Here is a 19,136-nt window from a genome sequence, read left to right as displayed (position 1 = left end):
TTTATTTAACATCTTAACTAACAGGTATAATTTGAACGATTTACTTTTATGAAAGTTTTCTAATTTTTAAATGACTGTGTATCATTCATCATACTCTTCCAGAGTATCACATTTTTTCTCATGTAAATTCATCTTCCATACGTGCGAATGTACGGTTCGGATCGGTTCCACAGGACCCTAAACCGGAACCGAACCGTAATCAACAGTTTTTGGATTTTTGGAACCGGAACCGGACCGTTAGCATCCTGGAACCGGACCAAACCGGACCGTTCCATCGGTTTCGGTCCGGTTACACGGATCCAACGGTTCGATGTGCACCCCTATAGGGGACTTTGTGATGGTCCACATTAGGCCTGATTGGTATCCTCAGAGGGCAGTTCGTAAATTACACGCGTGTAGCACTGGACCCTTCAAAATTATAAAACGAAACGATTTCAATGCGTATGTGGCAGATCTTCCATCTTCCACGGGATTTAGTTTCACATTCAATGTGGAAGATCTAGTAACTTTTCAAGGGACCACTGATACTTTGTTCGGCCCTTTGCCCACCCATCCTGATTCCCCAGACCTATCCTTTGATCCATGTCCTCTTCCCGACCCTTCTTTCCAGCCTCTACCTCCTATACCTACCATTCCCACACCCAGAGAGGAAATAAAGGATATTCTGGACCATCAGATAGTATCAACGTCGGACAGCGGGTTTCAGAAGTATCTGGTTAAGTAGAAGTCACGCCCAGCTTCAGACAATATGCGGCTCACTGATGAGGAGCTTTAGAGACTTGATCCTGATATCTTGGAGCGGTTCAGGAGTTTTGTTTTGCCAGTGACAAAATCTTCACAGCCGGGGAGAGTTGATGGGGACATCACGCGCACACACATGCCCCCTTTACGCACGTACGCAAGGAGGAGGAGGGCCCCACCATCGATCTGGATCGATGACGACCTCAAGGGAGGGCCTTCCAGTTAGAGGACTGCGTTTTGGTTCGTTGGAGTAGACCCGATAGTCATGTAAAGCTTACCATGGGTTCTCATGATCGTGGCCCACTACTCTAATTAATCTAGTACTTTGAGTTTTGCTTATTATTGTTATTAGGAATATCATGGACGGTTTAGATTGTTTTGATTAGTTATTATTTTTTATTACTTCGTCTCCAAATAATAGGTTGCACACATGGTAAAATTTTGGGGTATAGGGTTTTATTATAAATAGGCACCCCTTGTAGTCTTTTTGATTCATTGAAGACTAATAAAATTTCTGCATTTGTTTTTCTGCTTCTCTGAGTTTCTGAGTTGTGGAAATCCAATTGGGTGTGAAACCGTCCATTCTTCGAAGGGCTGACTACCGTGGTGCGAAACCACACTCGTCCCGATTCGCCCCACCCTTCTACTATTCATATTTCTCCTCTCCTACAGCCGTCTCCCCTGCAAATTCATCAATATTTTGTAGACTTTTCTTTTCTACAGCAGATTTCTGGAATCTGGCCCTACAAGAGGGCTAAAACTTCGGCGGAGTACTACGTACAGACCGATCGTCGGATCATCACGAAACTTGGAAGTTTTGTGGTTCACCCCTGGCCGATCAGGGCCAAGCTAGCTGTTTTCTGATTCATGGGCCCCACACACGTGTAGGACACCACTAGCGCACGTCCGTCTGGGCCTTCACTGTCGTCCATGCGTGTGGTGCTTCTCTGGTTTGTCTCTCTTCTCTCTTTCACTTCTCTTTCACCCCAAATCCCTACCCTACCCAAAATTATTCAAATCCCCAATTTTATGCCCTTTCTTCAACTTTAGGATTTCCTAAATTGAAATCTGTGAATCCCTTGGATTGGGGAATTATTTCTATGCATGTGTGGATGAATTTACCCTCCTTTGAGATCTATGCCCGCATTAAGATTTATGGAAATCAAACCGAACCTACTTGATCTGGTTTATAGAGATGAAAAGTATATGAATTAGAATGGATTCCATCATCTAACCATGCCCGGAGACAAAGCAAACAATAGGATTAAACTAATTACCAACCAATCAACAATGTATGAGGCTCGGAAGGGTACTGTCATCCTACCATGCCCATGAAGCAATGATGAACAACAGGGCTTCGACTTCATAAACATAAAAATAGAGAAAAGAAATATTCAAAGCCATTGCAAACCCATTGTAATTTCAGCACAAGAGACCATTAAAGACTGAGAAAAGATTCCTTTAATAATCAACTTAAAATCAAGTTCAATTAGAAATTTAAATTAAATGTATGAAATAGTGTCTCCCATCTCGCTACGAGCTTCACCTCTTAGCCCTAGCTAAGAGGTTTAGCCACACATGATAATTAAACAAAACAAGTGATAATAGAGAAAAGAAAGAAAAGAACAAGAGGGAAAAAAACCAGAGCTTAAAAACTTCACGTCCTCTTTTCCTGTCTTCTCTATTTCTTCTCTGTTTCTTCTCTCAAACCCAACTCTTGCTCACGTCCCACCTGCCTCCCTTTGCTACCAAGCTTCCTCTTCTCTTTATAACCATGAAGAAACGGACGCCTGATCGGTGAGAACCCCGTCCGCTGCTTCTTCCGCTGCGTATAAGAGATGTCGCAGCGCAACTAGGTGAAGTTTTTAATAAACTGACCCTCCAAGAGTGAGATCTGAGCCGTTCAGGCTCCTTGGCGATGATCAGCCAGCCTGGGAGACTGATTTGGGTAGCTAGGATCGACCGTCCGATCCTAGCCAAGCTCGCATTCCATCCCGGATCGTCCGGATCCTTTTCCGGATGCACAGTCCTGCATAAATCATCTTCCGCTGATTCTCGGTGGACCCTATTCTTGATGCCAAAGGAGAAATCCACACCGTCAGCCAACATCCTCTCGAGATTCCAGTTAGAACAGTATATTTTTGGCTGTCAGTTGATTTGGCCCATGGGGTCTTTCTTTCTTCCGTCCGTTGTCTTTCAAAGGGTTGGAAATCACCCTATTGTCTTCCTTTGAAATTCTTCCGCCTAGGCCGTGATTCGTGGGTTCCTTCAAACCTGATGGACGGTCTGGATCACTCAAAATGTTAATGATCGTGACCCACTACCTCCTGCAAATCACGGATTCGACCGGATGCGTAAACAGAGCCTGGGCATGCTGGCTCGCTGTCGAAGTTGGTGGGGCCCACATAGATTTTGTTTTGGGAAATCCACTCCGTCCACTGTATTCTGCTCGAAAAACCAGCCGGAAATCACTGTTTTTGGATCCAAATCGGTGTGGTCCATGGAAGAAATCAGCTGCAATAGTTGTAGGGCAGTCCATTTGTGACCATTGAAACCAACACGTGTGCGTGCATGAGTGCATAAAGTCAACATGGGTGTGGCTAAATCGAGCCCCTCTGCATGATGGACGGCTTGGATTGAGCATTTGGACCATGATGATGGCCCACTGAGATCATCGGCAGTCTCTGTTTCATTACAGAAACAGAGTTCTCTTCACGTCCCTGTATTGCCATGCATTCTTAGTGTAAAAAGTGTACTATGTACACTGTATGATTATTATGAGAAATCCACACCAACCATCTTGTTCCTCATTTCATTTGAGCCGTGGGGGCCGAAGTTAAAGCGTATCTGGACAGCGGGTGGGCCCCAAATCAGGATTTTATGGACTGATCTGTTAGTTCAGCCACTTTCACGAGGATCCAATGGCTGAAATTTGACGTGTACGGTTAGTTTTTGGTCCTCGAGCCATGTATAAAGTTTCGAGCCAAACAGATGATGGAAACCCAGTGATCTTGCATTCGGGACTTTCGTGCCACTTGAGCTTCAATTTCTCAATTTTCGCGGATCCCTGGCGTGTAATTCCGTCGCTCTTGGTCTCCTGAGTCCGTTCCTTGCCTTGGTGCTTCCGGAGCGTCAAATTCATGCATTTACCACCCTTTTTCATCCCATGCTTGAAACACACCCTGCATTACAAACACGATTAAATCGGCCATTAAACGGTATTATGTTTGTAGATCTAGGTAACAATGGGTCCGATATGCAATATTTGACCCTCAACACAACCCCAACCAACATTTGCTAATTCGAGCAAAGTATGCGAAAAAATAAGTTGAGAATTACAGGACAATCTTTATGAACTCAAGTGATTTTTTTTTTTTTTTTAAAAAAACAATTTAGATTCGAAAATTCTAAGATGCATGAATGTTGGACATTACTTCCTCCTGGAATCAAGTGCACAATAAATTTCATAATCAACTTTAAAGTATTTATGCATTAATTAGAACAATTCTAAACAATGAGTATCATGAGTGTATAATGAAATCTCGGCTTATCATCATTAAGAAATCCAATAGATAATTTCTGTGATAACATTGATAATCAAAACAGTATTTAGGACACTCAAAACCTAAACCAGAATTTGCCTTACAATTCTTCTTTTTTATTCTTCCCACTTTTGATTTTTTCCATCGAGGGAAAGGAGAATCGAATCCGCACCTATAGGGAGCAAACCTATGGTGAAGATTATTCGCCTAACCTTTTCCAAAGGTATCTCTTTTTTTTTTTTTTTTTAATTGATCATGACGGACAAATTTTCCAAGCTGGTTCCTTACATGCTTAGTGATTACTAAGTTAACCCTTTAATATCAAACTGAAATCTTAATGTGAAAGCGAGATGTGACATGTGAAATCATAACTCAATTAATGTTTAAAACTTCTAATTATAAATTAACACTTCAAACTTAACTGTGAAATTTAATAGATAACTGAATCCAGGAGTCATAAAGTACCAACATCACGCATCTTGAAATTCTAAGTGCCCGAGATGGCCGTCAAAATCACTTCGAATTCATTAGAAATTCTAAAAAAATTTAAAAATTTTCACAACTTTTGCTCAAGACCAAGAAAACACTGATTAGGAAACCTAATCTTCCACCCCCAATCAAAAATCTACATTGTCCTCAATGTAAAAAGAATTAGACATGCAATGCACATGAGACAACGGAAAAATAGGAGTGATGGAAAGATAGTACCTGGACGAAAGAATCAAGAGGCTTTCCAAAGATATCTACGTAAGAGCGGGTCAGCACAAGAGAGAAACCAATAAAAAATAAAACAAAAATGAAATCCTACCCACACCACTTTCGTAGGTGCTCTCGATTGCATTTAGCGTATGCAACAAGCCTTTAAACCCCTAGGTTACCCCTAGTGGACGAGTTGTAGTCTCGTGAGGGTTTGCAGTAATGTTACCCACAAACATTGAACTAACTAATGATAAAAACGACATGAAATGAAGAACCGGGATTGCCTCCCGGGAGCGCTAAGTTTACCGTCTTCACCAGACAAATAAAGCAACTACCCTAGTCCTATGAAAGCGGAAACTTACCTATACCTCCATCGACTAGGAGATCATCTCGGTAAACAGGATCAATCGGATGCATGGACATGTCCTCGAATCAAATTTCTCGACAAATGGTTTTAATCGATGTCCATTGACTTTAAACTCATTGCCCTTGTCGGGATCTCTTATCTCAACAGCCCCATGACGAAAAACAGTGACAACAATGTAAGGGCCGGTCCAACGAGATCGAAGCTTACCCAGAAAGAGATGTAATCGAGAATTGTACAAAAGGACCTTCTGACCGGGCGTGAATGATTTTCGCAAAATGTGATTGTCATAAAATGCTTTCATCTTGTCCTTATAAATTCTCGAATTATCGTATGCATCATTCCGGATTTCCTCAAGTTCATTCAATTGAAGTTTGCGTAGCGAGCCAGCGTTGTCCAGATTGAAATTAAGATTTTTGATCGCCCAGTACGCTTTATGTTCCAGCTCCACAGGCAAGTGACAAGCCTTCCCATAGACAAGTCTAAAGGGAGACATTCCAATAGGGGTTTTAAATGCAGTACGGTATGCCCATAAGGCATTGGTCAATCGAATTGACCAATCCTTACGATCAATGTTGACCGTCTTCTCCAAAATGTGTTTAATTTTCCCTATTAGAAATCTCAGCTTGTCCACTTGTCTGTGGGTGGTATGGGGTGCTCACCTTATGAGAGATACCGTATTTCTTCATTAAGCTCTCGAATGGTCTATTACAAAAGTGTGAGCCCCCATCACTAATGATGGCTCGAGGCGTTCCGAATCGAGAAAGGATGTTTTCTTTTAGGAATTTAATGACCGTGCGATGGTCATTCATTCGACATGGAATTGCTTCGACCCATTTAGTGACATAATCCATGGCGAGCAAAATATCTGATTTCCAAACGATTGGGGAATGGTCCCATGAAATCGATGCCCCAGAATCAAATGCTTTAATGATAAGGATGAGATTTAAAGGCATCATATTTCGACGGACAATGCTCCCAATTTCGACAACGCTCACAAGCTTTGCAAAACTCATGAGTGTCCCTAAACATAGTGGGCCAATAAAAGCCACATTGTAGAATCTTGGCTGTGGCCTTTTTAGCAGAAAAGTGACCACCATAGGCCTATGAGTGAAGAAGGAGATGACACTTTGATGCTCATCGTCTGACACACATCTCCTTAATATTTGGTCTGGGCAATATTTAAACAAATATGGATCATCTTAAAAAAAGTTGCGCACTTCAGTGAAAAATTTCTTCTTATCTTATGTAGTCCAATGTGTCGGTATCTGTAGCAAGATAATTAGCAATATCGGAACCAAGGTGAATGGGAGACTCGAAACAGTTATTCGTCCGGGAACATATCATTGATATGGGTCGCCTCAAGGGAATCGGAGGTATTAAGGCGAGAAAGGTGATCGGCCACTACATTCTCTACTCCCTTTTTATCTTTAATTTCCAAATCAAATTCTTGTAGTAGAAGGATCCATCGTATCGCGGGGCTTAGAATCATTCTTAGAAAGAAAATACTTGATGCCGCATGATCTGTATAGATAATGATCTTGGATCCGATCAGTAGGACCTAAATTTATCCAAGGCGAACACTACGGCTAAGAGTTCCTTTTCGTAGTCGAGTAGTTCACTTGGGCGGATTTAGAGTCCTACTTGCGTAATGAATGACGTAGGGCCTCTTATCTTTTCTCGGCCTAGGACCGCCCCAAGAGCATAATCGAAGCGTCGCACATAAGCTCAAAAGGAAGGCTCGGTCGGGTGGCTGCATGATAGGTGCGGTGGTTAACGTGCCCTTAAGCTTGGTGAAAGCTTCCTGGCATTGCTCAGTCCACTTGTACAGAGCATCCTTTTGAAGAAGATTACATAAAGGGCGAGAGAGGAGACTAAAGTCCTTTATGAATCGCTGTAAAATCCTGCGTGTCCTAAGAAGGATCGCACGTCTCTCGATGTTCTTGGGTGGAGGTAGGTTAGAGATAAGATCGATTTTTGCCTTATCTACCTCGATTCCTTTGGACGAGATGATATGCCCAAGGACAATTCCCTTCGAACCATGAAATGGCACTTCTCCCAATTAAGTACCAAGTTCTTTTCTTCACATCTTTTCAACAGCACACATTTAAGACTTTCCAAGCATTTGCTGTTGAAAGATGGACCATAAACAGAAAAGTCGTCCATAAAGACCTCTAGATATTGCCCCACCATGTCGGAAAAATACTAAGCATACATCTCTGGAAGTGGCGGGGGCATTACATAATCCGAATGGCATCCTTCGGTAGGCAAAGGTGCCGTAGGGACATGTAAATGTGGTCTTTTCCTGGTCTTCAGGAGCTATCTCTATCTGGTTGTAGCCTGAATACCCGTCAAGGAAACTATAATAGGAATGACCAGCTAACCTTTCCAGGATCTGATCAATGAATGGTAAAGGAAAGTGGTCTTTCCTCGTGACGGTATTCAACTTCCTGTAGTCAATGCACATTCTCCAACCAGTAGTGACTCTAGTTGGCACGAGTTCATTATTAGCATTGGCTACGATGGTGATTCCGGACTTCTTAGGGACCACTTGAGTTGGACTCACCCATTGACTATCAGATATAGGGTATATAATACCCACGTCCAATAGTTTAAGAACCTCGGCCTTAACCACTTCTTTCATGTTTGGATTTAGTCTACGTTGTGGTTGCCGAGCGGTTTTTGCATTATCCTCAAGATATATGCGGTGAGTACAAATCGAGGGATCGATTCCCTTGAGGTCCGCTATCGTCCATCCCAGGGCTCCTTTATGCTCAATGAGAGTAGATATGAGTATACTCTCCTGTTCTTTCTCCAGGTGGGTAGAGATCACCACCGGGTATGTCTCATCTTGACCTAAATAGACATATTTCAATTCAGAGGGCAAAGGTTTTAGGTCAAGCTTCGGCGGCTTGAGGTTAGACGGTAGAGGCACTATATCAATTTGTAGCAATTCTTTGAATTGTGGCCTCCATCAGTTAACTTCAAGTACCGGTGCAGTATCAAGCAAGGCACACATTGTCATCATCAAAATCATGAGAGTGGGCCAGACACGTCTCTAGATGGTCGGAGGATAAGGTTAGAGGTGTCGTATCTTCCACGAAAGAGTCAATCATGTTAATGTCGTGGAAATCGTCATCATCCTCTGAGTTGCTGCCGTTATTGAAAAAAATGTTTGACTCCAATGTCAAATTTTCAAAAGACATAGTCATAACACCATTCCTGCAATTGATAATTGCATTTGACGTGGCAAGGAATGGGCGACCAAGAATGACGGGAATCTGAGTGCTCATGTTATTGATGGGTTCGGTGTCCAGGATGATAAAATCTACAGGGTAGTAAAATCTATCGACCTGGACTAACACATCCTCAATTATCCCTCTTGGTACACGAACAGAGCGATCGGAGTTGTAGTGTGGTTAGGGTGGGTTTTAATTCACCCAAACCTAACTGTTTGTATACGAGTAGGGAATCGATTGACGCTCGCTCCTAAGTCAAGAAGTGCGTGATCAATTCGATGGTTCCCGATTACACATGATATGGTTGGGCTACCGGGATCCTTGAATTTCTGCGGCACGTCTTGCTTCAGGATGGCACTCACTTTCTCAGTCAAGAAGATTTTCTTTTGAATAATTTTTCGTCTTTTGGTCGTGCATAAGTCTTTTAGGAATTTGGCATATGAAGGTATCTGTTTAACGACATCAAGTAGAGGAATGTTGACTTTCACCTGTTTCAACACCTCTAGGATATCCCGAGAGTTAGAGAGAGGTTTTGGTGCAATCAACCGTTGGGGGAATGGAGCAACTGGCTTCTCTAGAAGTTCCGGTTCTAGTTTTTGTGGGGCATCACTGGATCCATCATTGTTGTCCTCTTGGTTCTTGAGGCTTTTCGGGCCTAACCGGAAGAGTTTTATCAATGATCTTCCCACTCTTAAGAGTGGTGATGGATTTAGCATGCCCCATCCGATTTGAAGAGCTGGGATCATATCTCGTATCGCGGTTTAGGATTGGGGAGAGGTTGTGCGGGAAGCATTCCCTTTTCTATAACCGTCATACGAGAATCTATCTTTGGCATAAAATCTGACCCTGGATAGGCCGAGCCGAGCTCTTGTATGGAATTTTGAACCGGTTCCTCTTGAGGTTTCACTTGATTTGGATTTTGATTGAAGAAACCTGGAGGTGAAGCCGTTTGTCCATTCCTCCAACTAAAGTTTGGATGATTTTTCCAGCCAGGGTTGTATGTATTGGAGTTAGGTCCAGTAAAAGGTCTTTGATAATTATTTACAGCATTGGCTTGTTCATTCAACACTCCTCGAAAGGCAGGTATTGTAGGACAGTTTTCAGTTGTGTGAATGTTGCAATCACAGATGCCGCAAACAATTTCATTAACCTTATCCTTCTTTCCTTCCATGGCCACAACTTTCCTTATGAGCGTAGTCACTTTACACTTGAGATCATCCTCTTCTTTCAAGAGATATAATCCACCTTTCTCCTTTAATTGAGTCGGCTTAGACGTGGTGTTCGCCATTGGGTAATAGTCCTAAGATTGTGTTTTTTCAGAGAGACTATCGAGGTAATCCCATACCTCGTCAACATCTTTATTAATGAACTCTCCATTACACATTGTCTCGACCATTTGGCGCATGGAAGATGTCGATCCATCATAGAAAAATTTGTAATGCGCCACGTTTCAAATCCATGTTGTGGGCATGAATGACCAAATCTTTGAACCTTTCCCAACATTGGTAAGAATGTTTCATCTTCCTTTTGGGCAAAGTTCATGATTGCTTTTCGAGGGTAATCGTTTTATGATGTGGGAAGAATTTTTTATGAATTCCCTCTTGCATATCATTCCATGTGTCAATGGATCAGGACGCAGTGAATGTAACCACGTCTTAGCTTTCTCTTTTAAGGAAAAAGGAAAGAGTTTCACTAATTGTATCCTCGGATACATTAGGAAAACATAATGTATCTATAACCTCATCGACCACTTTCAAATTTAAATATGGACTCTCTGATTCCAGGCCAGGGAATTTGGGAAGGAGTTGGATAACGCCTGGCTTGATGTCCATTTGTCCTGTGATTTCACGACAAATCATTCATGAGGGCATACTCACTCCCGCCGGTTGCAGATAATCTCGTAAAGTACGAGGCGGGGTGCTGTTGCACCTCGTTCTCATCTTGGGTATCCTCCACCCGGGTGGAAGTAGAGGAGGTTGGTCTTGTAAGACCCGTATTCTAACTCCGGGGATTTCGAGCGGTGTCTAGTCTGCGATGGATAGTCAACCCCTCAACCAATCCTCCTTCGGTCGAGAGACGTCGAGTGTCGTCACGGGCCCACTTGGGCATGAAAACACTCACAACCCTCAATTAAAAACCTAATCCTAAGAAAGGGAAAGAAAATCTAAAAAGAAAGAGAGAGTTGGAAAGAAATTACCAAATTGGAGTCCTAAGTTAAAAATCGAATTAGAAATTTCTATCTTAAAGGCCTACAAAATAGGAAGGTTAGTTTCTAAACAAAATTTCTAAAAATAAATTAGGAAACAAATTAGATTCTAAAAGAGTTAAAATTAGAAAGTTACTAAAATAAGAATAGAAAGTTAATTTCTAAAAAGGGAAAGAAATAACCCTAATTCTAAAAATAGAAAAAGTAGAGGAATTAGAAAAGGATTACCAATTTAGAAGTTTATGTCGGGGTCCTACAAAACAGGAAACAAGTTAGTTCTAAAAATCAAATAGAAATAAGAATCTAAAACTAAAGTTAGTAAAATCCTAATCTCAAACTAATTCTAAAACTAATTGATTTCAAAGAATCGTAACCTTCGGTCCCCGGCGCCAAAAACTTGTTCACACCCCAAGTGCAGGGTTGTGATGTAGTAATAAACTCGGTAAGACCGAGGTCGAATCCACAGGGACTGAAACTTGTACGTTTCCTGAAACTAGATAGAAATAGAACTAGACTAAGATGTGATTTAAACCAAATAGAGTTTAAGGAATAATTGTGGAATAATTATCTAAAACTTTAAGGAATTCAGAGGAAGGAAACTAGGGTTTCAGAGGATCCACTTATAGGGATCAGGGAGATCTTATGCCTGCATTAAGATTTATGGAAATCAAACTGAACCTACTTGATCTGGTTTTTAAGAGATGAAAAGTATATGAATTAGAATGGATTCCATCATCTAACCATGCCCCGGAGACAAAGCAAACAATAGGATTAAACTAATTACCAACCAATCAACAATGTATGAGGCTCAGGAAGGGTACTGTCATCCTACCATGCCCATGAAGCAATGATGAACAACAGGGCTTCCTGACTTCATAAACATAAAAATAGAGAAAAAGAAATATTCAAAGCCATTGCAAACCCATTGTAATTTCAGTCACAACAGACCATTAAAGACTGAGAAAAGATTCCTTTAATAATCAACTGAAAACCAAGTTCAATTCATAAAAAAATAGGAAATAGTGTCTCCCATCTCGCTACAGCTTCACCTCTTAGCCCTAGCTAAGAGGTTTAGCCACACATGAATGGGCTAAATTCCAATTAAAAAGAAGAAAAGAAAGAAAAGAACAAGAGGGAAAGGAAAAAAACCAGCTTAAAAACTTCACGTCCTCCTTTCCTGTCTTCTCTATTTCTTCTCTGTTTCTTCTCTCAAACCCAACTCTTGCTCATGTCCACCTGCCCCTTTGCTACCAAGCTTCCTCTTCTCTTTATAACCATGAAGAAACGGACGCTGGATCGGTGAGAACCCCGTCCGCTGCTTCTTCCGCTGCGTATAAGAGATGTCGCAGCGCAACTAGGTGAAGTTTTTAATAAACTGACCCTCCAAGAGTGAGATCTGAGCCGTTCAGGCTCCTTGGCGATGATCAGCCAGCCTGGGAGACTGATTTGGGTAGCTAGGATCGACCGTCCGATCCTAGCCAAGCTCGCATTCCATCCCGGATCGTCCGGATCCTTTTCCGGATGCACAGTCCTGCGTAAATCATCTTCCGCTGATTCTCGGTGGACCCTATTCTTGATGCCAAAGGAGAAATCCACACCGTCAGCCAACATCCTCTCGAGATTCCAGTTAGAACAGTATATTTTTGGCTGTCAGTTGATTTGGCCCATGGGGTCTTTCTTTCTTCCGTCCGTTGTCTTTCAAAGGGTTGGAAATCACCCTATTGTCTTCCTTTGAAATTCTTCCGCCTAGGCCGTGATTCGTGGGTTCCTTCAAGCCTGATGGACGGTATGGATCACTTAAATTATTGATGACCGTGGCCCACTATCCCCCGCAAATCCCGGACTCAACCGGACACGGAAACAGGGCCTGCGCACGCTGGCTCGCTGTCGAAGTTGGTGGGGCCCACATAGATTTTGTTTTGGGAAATCCACTCCGTCCACTGTATTCTGCTCGAAAAACCAGCCGGAAATCACTGTTTTTGGATCCAAATCGGTGTGGTCCATGGAAGAAATCAGCTGCAATAGTTGTAGGGCAGTCCATTTGTGATCATTGAAACCAACACGTGTGCGTGCATGAGTGCATAAAGTCAACATGGGTGTGGCTAAATCGAGCCCCTCTGCATGATGAACGTCTCGGATTGAGCATTTGGACCATGATGATGGCCCACTGAGATCATCGGCAGTCTCTGTTTCATACCAAAAACAGAGTGTCCCTGTGTTGCTATGCACTCTTAGTGCAAAAAGTGTACTATGTACACTGTATGATTATTATGAGAAATCCACACCAACCATCTTGTTCCTCATTTCATTTGAGCCGTGGGGACCGAAGTTAAAGCGTATCTGGACAGCGGGTGGGCCCCAAATCAGGATTTTATGGACTGATTTGTCAGTTCAGCCACTTTCACGAGGATCCAATGGCTGAAATTTGACATGTACGGTTAGTTTTTGGTCCTCGAGCCATGTATAAAGTTTCGAGCCAAACAGATGATGGAAACCCAGTGATCTTGCATTCTGGCTGACTTTCAGGCCGCTTGAGCTTCAGTTTCTCAATTTTCGCGGATCACGGCGTGTAATTCCGTCGCTCTTGGTCTCCTAGAGTCCGTTCCTTGCCTTGGTGCTTCGGAGCGTCAAGTTTTGTGGTTCACCCCTGGCCGATCAGGGCCAAGCTAGCTGTTTTCTGATTCATGGGCCCCACACACGTGTAGGACACCACTAGCGCACGTCCGTCTGGGCCTTCACTGTCGTCCATGCGTGTGGTGCTTCTCTGGTTTGTCTCTCTTCTCTCTTTCATTTCTCTTTCACCCCAAATCCCTACCCTACCCAAAATTATTCAAATCCCCAATTTTATGCCCTTTCTTCAACTTTAGGATTTCCTAAATTGAAATCTGTGAATCCCTTGGATTGGGGAATTATTTCTATGCATGTGTGGATGAATTTACCCTCCTTTGATTATTGTTTGGTCTATAATTTTGATTGATCTAGCCCTAGCATGTGTAGGCCTGGATCCGCATAAGATTCCCCTTGATTGAGTGCTTGAACTTTTGTGTGGGATGTGGAATTTTGTGTAACTGTTTCTGAATTAGTGTGTTCTAAAACCTAAAAATCTTGCACATCATCCTTGAATTTCATGTCCTGCATCAATAGATGGAAAGGAATAACTGTTGTTTTAGGAATAAAAAAAGATCTTCGATGGAGACTTTTCTCATGGCTAAGGGAATGGTTATGGAATGGGTGATTGAAGCAAAGGCAATCGTGGCAGATCAGTTTACTGATAGTTGGGCATGATAGTTTTTTATTCTTTTCTGTTTTTTGTAATTCTTTGGGCCTTTGGCATTTGGCAATAAAATTACCACAGTTTCAAAAAAAAAAGAAAGATGATGATGATGAGGATGAAAGGATAGGATTGTTAAATGGCTCTAGGCAATAATGTTTTTGTGGGCTGCATTAGAGATTATGTTGTAGAATGCTGGGAGGGTTTTCTCAGAAGTGCTTTCTGAAGATGATTTCGTCTATTTCTTGTATAGCCTTGCTGTCTTCTCAGTAAAATTTCATGGCTGCCAAAACAAACTAACAAATAGATAAACTTTACAGAGTTTGAAAATTCAATATCTATTCCTTTTTCACCCTCGAAACAAGAGAGTGGAAGAATGATAGTCCATAGTTTCCGTCAATTCCTTTTTATTGTCCCATACTAGATTTGTTATGTTTGTCCAAACTCTATTGGTTTGGGAAATAGCTAGACAGAAATCAACCAACAAAATAGAAATTGACACAACGATCATACTTTAATGATTACCCAACTGGAACGGTGACATACCTTGCAGTGAATTCGAGTAACCAAAATGGCTTGTGAAACAAGTTTCTTAAGGATTGGTACCACACTGTATATTGCACTATTGGTATACAGAAATATTGTGCGAAACATAGGAAAATATCGCATGTATCACAACCTAAGGGAAACATTAAAAAAATGGGGGAATTTTTCAGTAAAACTTCAGCTGTTAAAAAAGACATGATTACATAGAACTCCATGCATTACAAAAAAGAAGAAGAAGAATATGCATACGAAAGCTATATGTTTTTTTTACCATAAGTGATGCAATTATATACAAAATGAGCTCATCTCATTCTATTGTCATACAATACAAGCAATAAAACATAAAAAATACAACCAAAAACTAAACGAATAAGAAGTGTACCTAGTCTCAGATATAGATGGGGCTATGGGTCAGCTTGAAGTTGTCAACCTTATCCATACCAGGTTGGCTATAATACTTCTGCTCCACATAATTGCAGTATTGTGCCCTAGATGAGGTTATGATACCATGCCATCCATGTACTCTCTACGATATTAATAGTTCTGATCCTCAAGAAAGTGCACGATATGCCCATCGGTGGATAATGAGCAATCACAGTAATTGTCACCGTGTTTTGATATGAAAAAACTTGAGGGGAGTTGTTAAAACATACCAAGAAACATAATCCCCAAAAAAATGCACAATTTTTTTTTTCTTAATTTTTATGGATTTGTTTTTTCTGATTTCCCCTCAAATATCGCCAGTTAGTTTCATCAATCGATTCTTGCAAAATATCACTTAATTCCAATCAATATATTGTATTTGCAACACCACTCTTGCTGATATATCACAATATCTCTATATACCAGCTGATTATCGTTGATACTAGTTATTTTTGTATTCCCCCAGAGTTTGTATTGCTGACCAGCGATACCAAAAATATTGGCTGATATAACAACCGATGCTTGTGATACATAGAACACTGAAAATTTGTTTGTGACTGATGCAAATCATATGCCTGCATATGTTTCAATGGGCAAAAGTGGTTACAATCTGTTTAAAAGCTGATATACTTGACATGTTTCTGCAGGATATGCTCAAGCAAGGGAATCCCATTTCGAGAGGTCGCGCCATCATGGTCAAGTAGAAAAAGTTGGAAAGAGGCCTTCATTACAAGTACGTTTTATTGATCTGACTTGTAGGTAATCATAGATACTTGGAATGATAAAAGTTATAGCAGAAAAAAAAAAAAAAAAAATAGCAAAGAGAGGAAAAAAAACTGTTCTCTTTGCTCTCCAACTGCATCTCCAATTTTCCTCTCTTTTGGACTTGAAATTTGCCCTACCCTCTAGACAGGGATTAGTGACTAATAGCTCACAAAATGGAGCAGATGACATGTAATGATGAGTGATCTTCTAAAAAAAAAAAAGGTGATGTTTCTAGGTTCAGGATATAGTATAAGAATAATGAAATATTTCTTTATGAAGACAGTTTTGAATTGCTTACCAGTTCTGAATTCTTGTACATGCACAAGCGCAAACGTTGATCAGAGCGTTAATCATGAGCATACATTTGTTGCAGATAGCTTGAGACTTGTGCAGCATGTGGAGACAATTCTAGTTCCCAATTCATGGAAACATTTGCAATCGAAAATGTGGAACGAGGTATCATGGGAGGAGAAGAAATTTGAGGTGTGTTGACTTCTCCTATCTTAGTTAACAGAGGGCTCTGAGCTGCTTATGAAACTATTCTCATTTTTCCTCTTTGAATGAAATGAAAATCAGGGTCCAGGGCTCATCACCACAGAAATACAGGTAATGAATTAGCTGCTGTATGTCATATGTTTCATACCAATATATTGCTTCCTCTGAAGAAACCTGATTCTATAAAATAAACTCGTATCTGTTGTGTTGTTTGTGCTTTGAAGTCACTTCTGGTTTTAACAATAATACATTATCCTTTTAGAATTACTAACATGTTTTCTTACATTTTTTTTTGAAAGAAACCAAAAACTTCTGATCTGTAGAATCACTAATTGATGCCTTATTCCTTTCAAGTTTTATGTTAACCTTATTTGGTATGTTATTATGCTGTACCATTTACAGAAACAAATAATGGAGAGAGCTGGCATTGAAGGATACCCATTGAGTCATTTTCTTTGATGAATCACGTTGCCAATAAGTTGCCTGTCTGGCTCATTGTTGTAGCTGGGAGGCTTGGATTTTCACTGGACATTTTGTATCTTCTTGATTGGGAGGCATGCAGTTCCATTGATGTTATCTAGAAGCCAATTAGTTGTTATTTATGCTAAATAATTAAGTGGGAAAATTTTGATACATCATCATGCATAGAGTATGCTTAACTATTGATAGAGGATGGAATTTTTAAAAGATTTTCTTATTACGCCTTTGTCTCACCTGTTATATGTGTGTTCTTCTTATAACTTTGATCCAAACCCATTTAGCTGTGTTGTTATAAGTGGAAGTTTGGGTTTTTCCTTCCCCTCTGTGGGTTGATCTGTGTGCATCTATTATTACTTTAAAACATGCATGATTGTGAGTTACATCGCACAAGCCCATGTTAGTCTCTATACATCACCGTTCAAACAAGCGGGTCACGCATCTTTCAAGCTTTTGTCGAGCACATTGTCATGGTCATTCTGCTTAATGTTGCATTGAAAGCCTATGGCATGTGTCACGGGTTTGATAAAGGCATCCCTGTTGGCCCTAAGAAACACAATGTACATTTCTCATGTTTCTAAGAGTACCGTTGACTGAATATGATTCTTAGGGTACTTCGAGTGCATACACTCGTAAAGTGGTACAAAAGCAGAACTTGGTGGTATCAATTGAGTTTGTTCTTCCCTTGGATTCTTTCTCATTGTCCCCATTTCATCTCATTGCCTTTCTAGCATTTTGGTCCTATCCTGTTATGATTAAAGCTTCTCTCCCATTTATTCTAGTTTGCTTCTTTATTTTGTTTCACCAGGACTTACCTGTATTCTTTTTCTTTTGTTTTTTTCTTCCCCCCTGCGCATGGGTATTTTTTGTCCTTCTAGCATTGTATTAGTTGAAAGAGATTAGTCAACCACCAGGGTTGAATACTATGTTTTAGCCCAAATTGTCTCTTCTTTTCTTCTGTTTTCACCTGTTTCTCTTCTTTTCTCTACATCGTTTTAGCACTTCACACATAGATCATGCTTTCCTCTTAAATCATTCTAGAAATGGGGAAGGAGATCTGATCCAAAGCTTTTGTTCATGGCATCAAGAACTCCAAACCATGATGATTTGTTTTATATATCAATATCACGTTATGTATCCCAATTCCCAACCTTGGGGATATATAGAAACATTGTGGGAAACATTAGGTAGGTATTGCACAATGTATATTAGTTTGAGGGAATCATTTGAGGAACTTTTGGAAATGTTGGATTATTTTTTTTTATGGCTATTTGGATGCCCATAAAATCCGTTGGTTGTAAAGGGTTTACAAGTAATTTTTGGATGGGAAAATGTGGGTGTAAAAGCGTATACAAGGTAAATATCCCGTCTTTCAGACTACATGTAGAGGGACTACACCTGCAATGACATGATACATGTCAGAGCGCAATGGTTGATACACGTATTATTTGTGGGAGCCACCATGATGTGGATGGTGTATCAAATCCGTCCATCATGTGCTTCCCTTGATGCTCTCCTAGGGCAAAAAAAGGCCAATTGATTCATCAGGTGGGTCACATGACAGGAACAGTTGGGGTGGGATGCTCACCATTAAAAACATTTCAGATTGTGTGTGGGGTCCACTGTGATGGGTGCAGGACTTCCAATCCATCCATCATGTGTATATGTTGATGCTCTCTTAGGACTCTAAAAGATCAAACCCTTCTCATGTGATTTGAATATTTTGGTAGAATTTATCACTCCAAGCTGTGTGGTGTGAATACCGTGCCTCCATTTTACATTGTGAACACTGAACACTTGCAAGATATCCAAACACAAAACTGTTTACTCGTAAACACTTAACCATCTAAAAGCCAAACGTGACAAAATGTAAACTGTTTTACCTGTGAAATACATTATAGGTGTAAAGTGTTTACAACTAAAAATTCTACAAGCACCAAACAGCCCCCTAGTGAAACTTCAATAGATGTTAAAAGGTACATGATTACAAAGAAAAGCTCAAAAGGAAGAAAAAAAAATGAGGATGAAGCAAGAAAGAAATGCATGATAGTTTTCTATTTTTTAACAACTATGCATTTTTGTGTTGTTGCCCATAAGTGATGCAATTGTATACAAAATGAGTTTATATCGGTCAAATGTCATGCAATACAATCAACAACAAAATATAACCAAAAACTAAAATGAATTTTAAAAAAATATGCATCCATCGTCCGCATGGAATTGTGAGGTGGCTCAAAGTCACCGTCCACATTGTTGCCTCACATAACTGTAGTATCGTGTGAAGTTCATACATTGTTACCAGGTAGTGTACTCTCTAACATACTGTTAGTACTTGTCCTCAACAAAGTGCACTGGTATGCCCATCGTT

General features: G+C 40.7%; 1 protein-coding gene across 7 annotated transcripts in view; it reads left to right on the top strand.

Annotated features, from left to right (window-relative positions):
- LOC131253250 (uncharacterized) overlaps positions 1 to 17,089 on the top strand; it is a 57,978-nt gene extending 40,889 nt beyond the window's left edge. For 3 of the 7 annotated variants that reach the window (XM_058254180.1, XM_058254182.1, XM_058254181.1), the window contains 4 exons: positions 15,679 to 15,764; positions 16,170 to 16,279; positions 16,373 to 16,402; positions 16,694 to 17,089. In XM_058254180.1, coding sequence (XP_058110163.1) covers positions 15,679 to 15,764; positions 16,170 to 16,279; positions 16,373 to 16,402; positions 16,694 to 16,750 — 283 coding nt within the window. In that variant the 3' untranslated portion in view covers positions 16,751 to 17,089. Of the gene's footprint in view, positions 1 to 15,678; positions 15,765 to 15,940; positions 16,092 to 16,169; positions 16,280 to 16,372; positions 16,403 to 16,693 lie in introns of those variants that run through there. The other 4 variants (XM_058254186.1, XM_058254187.1, XM_058254184.1 and 1 more) reach the window with 4 other exon arrangements.
- Positions 17,090 to 19,136: the final 2,047 nt, after the last annotated feature.

This window comes from Magnolia sinica, chromosome 8 (genome assembly GCF_029962835.1).
Source record: "Magnolia sinica isolate HGM2019 chromosome 8, MsV1, whole genome shotgun sequence".
Taxonomy (NCBI): domain Eukaryota; kingdom Viridiplantae; phylum Streptophyta; class Magnoliopsida; order Magnoliales; family Magnoliaceae; genus Magnolia; species Magnolia sinica.
Note: the sequence above shows the minus strand (reverse complement) of the source record. Positions and strands in the feature narration are given on the sequence as shown.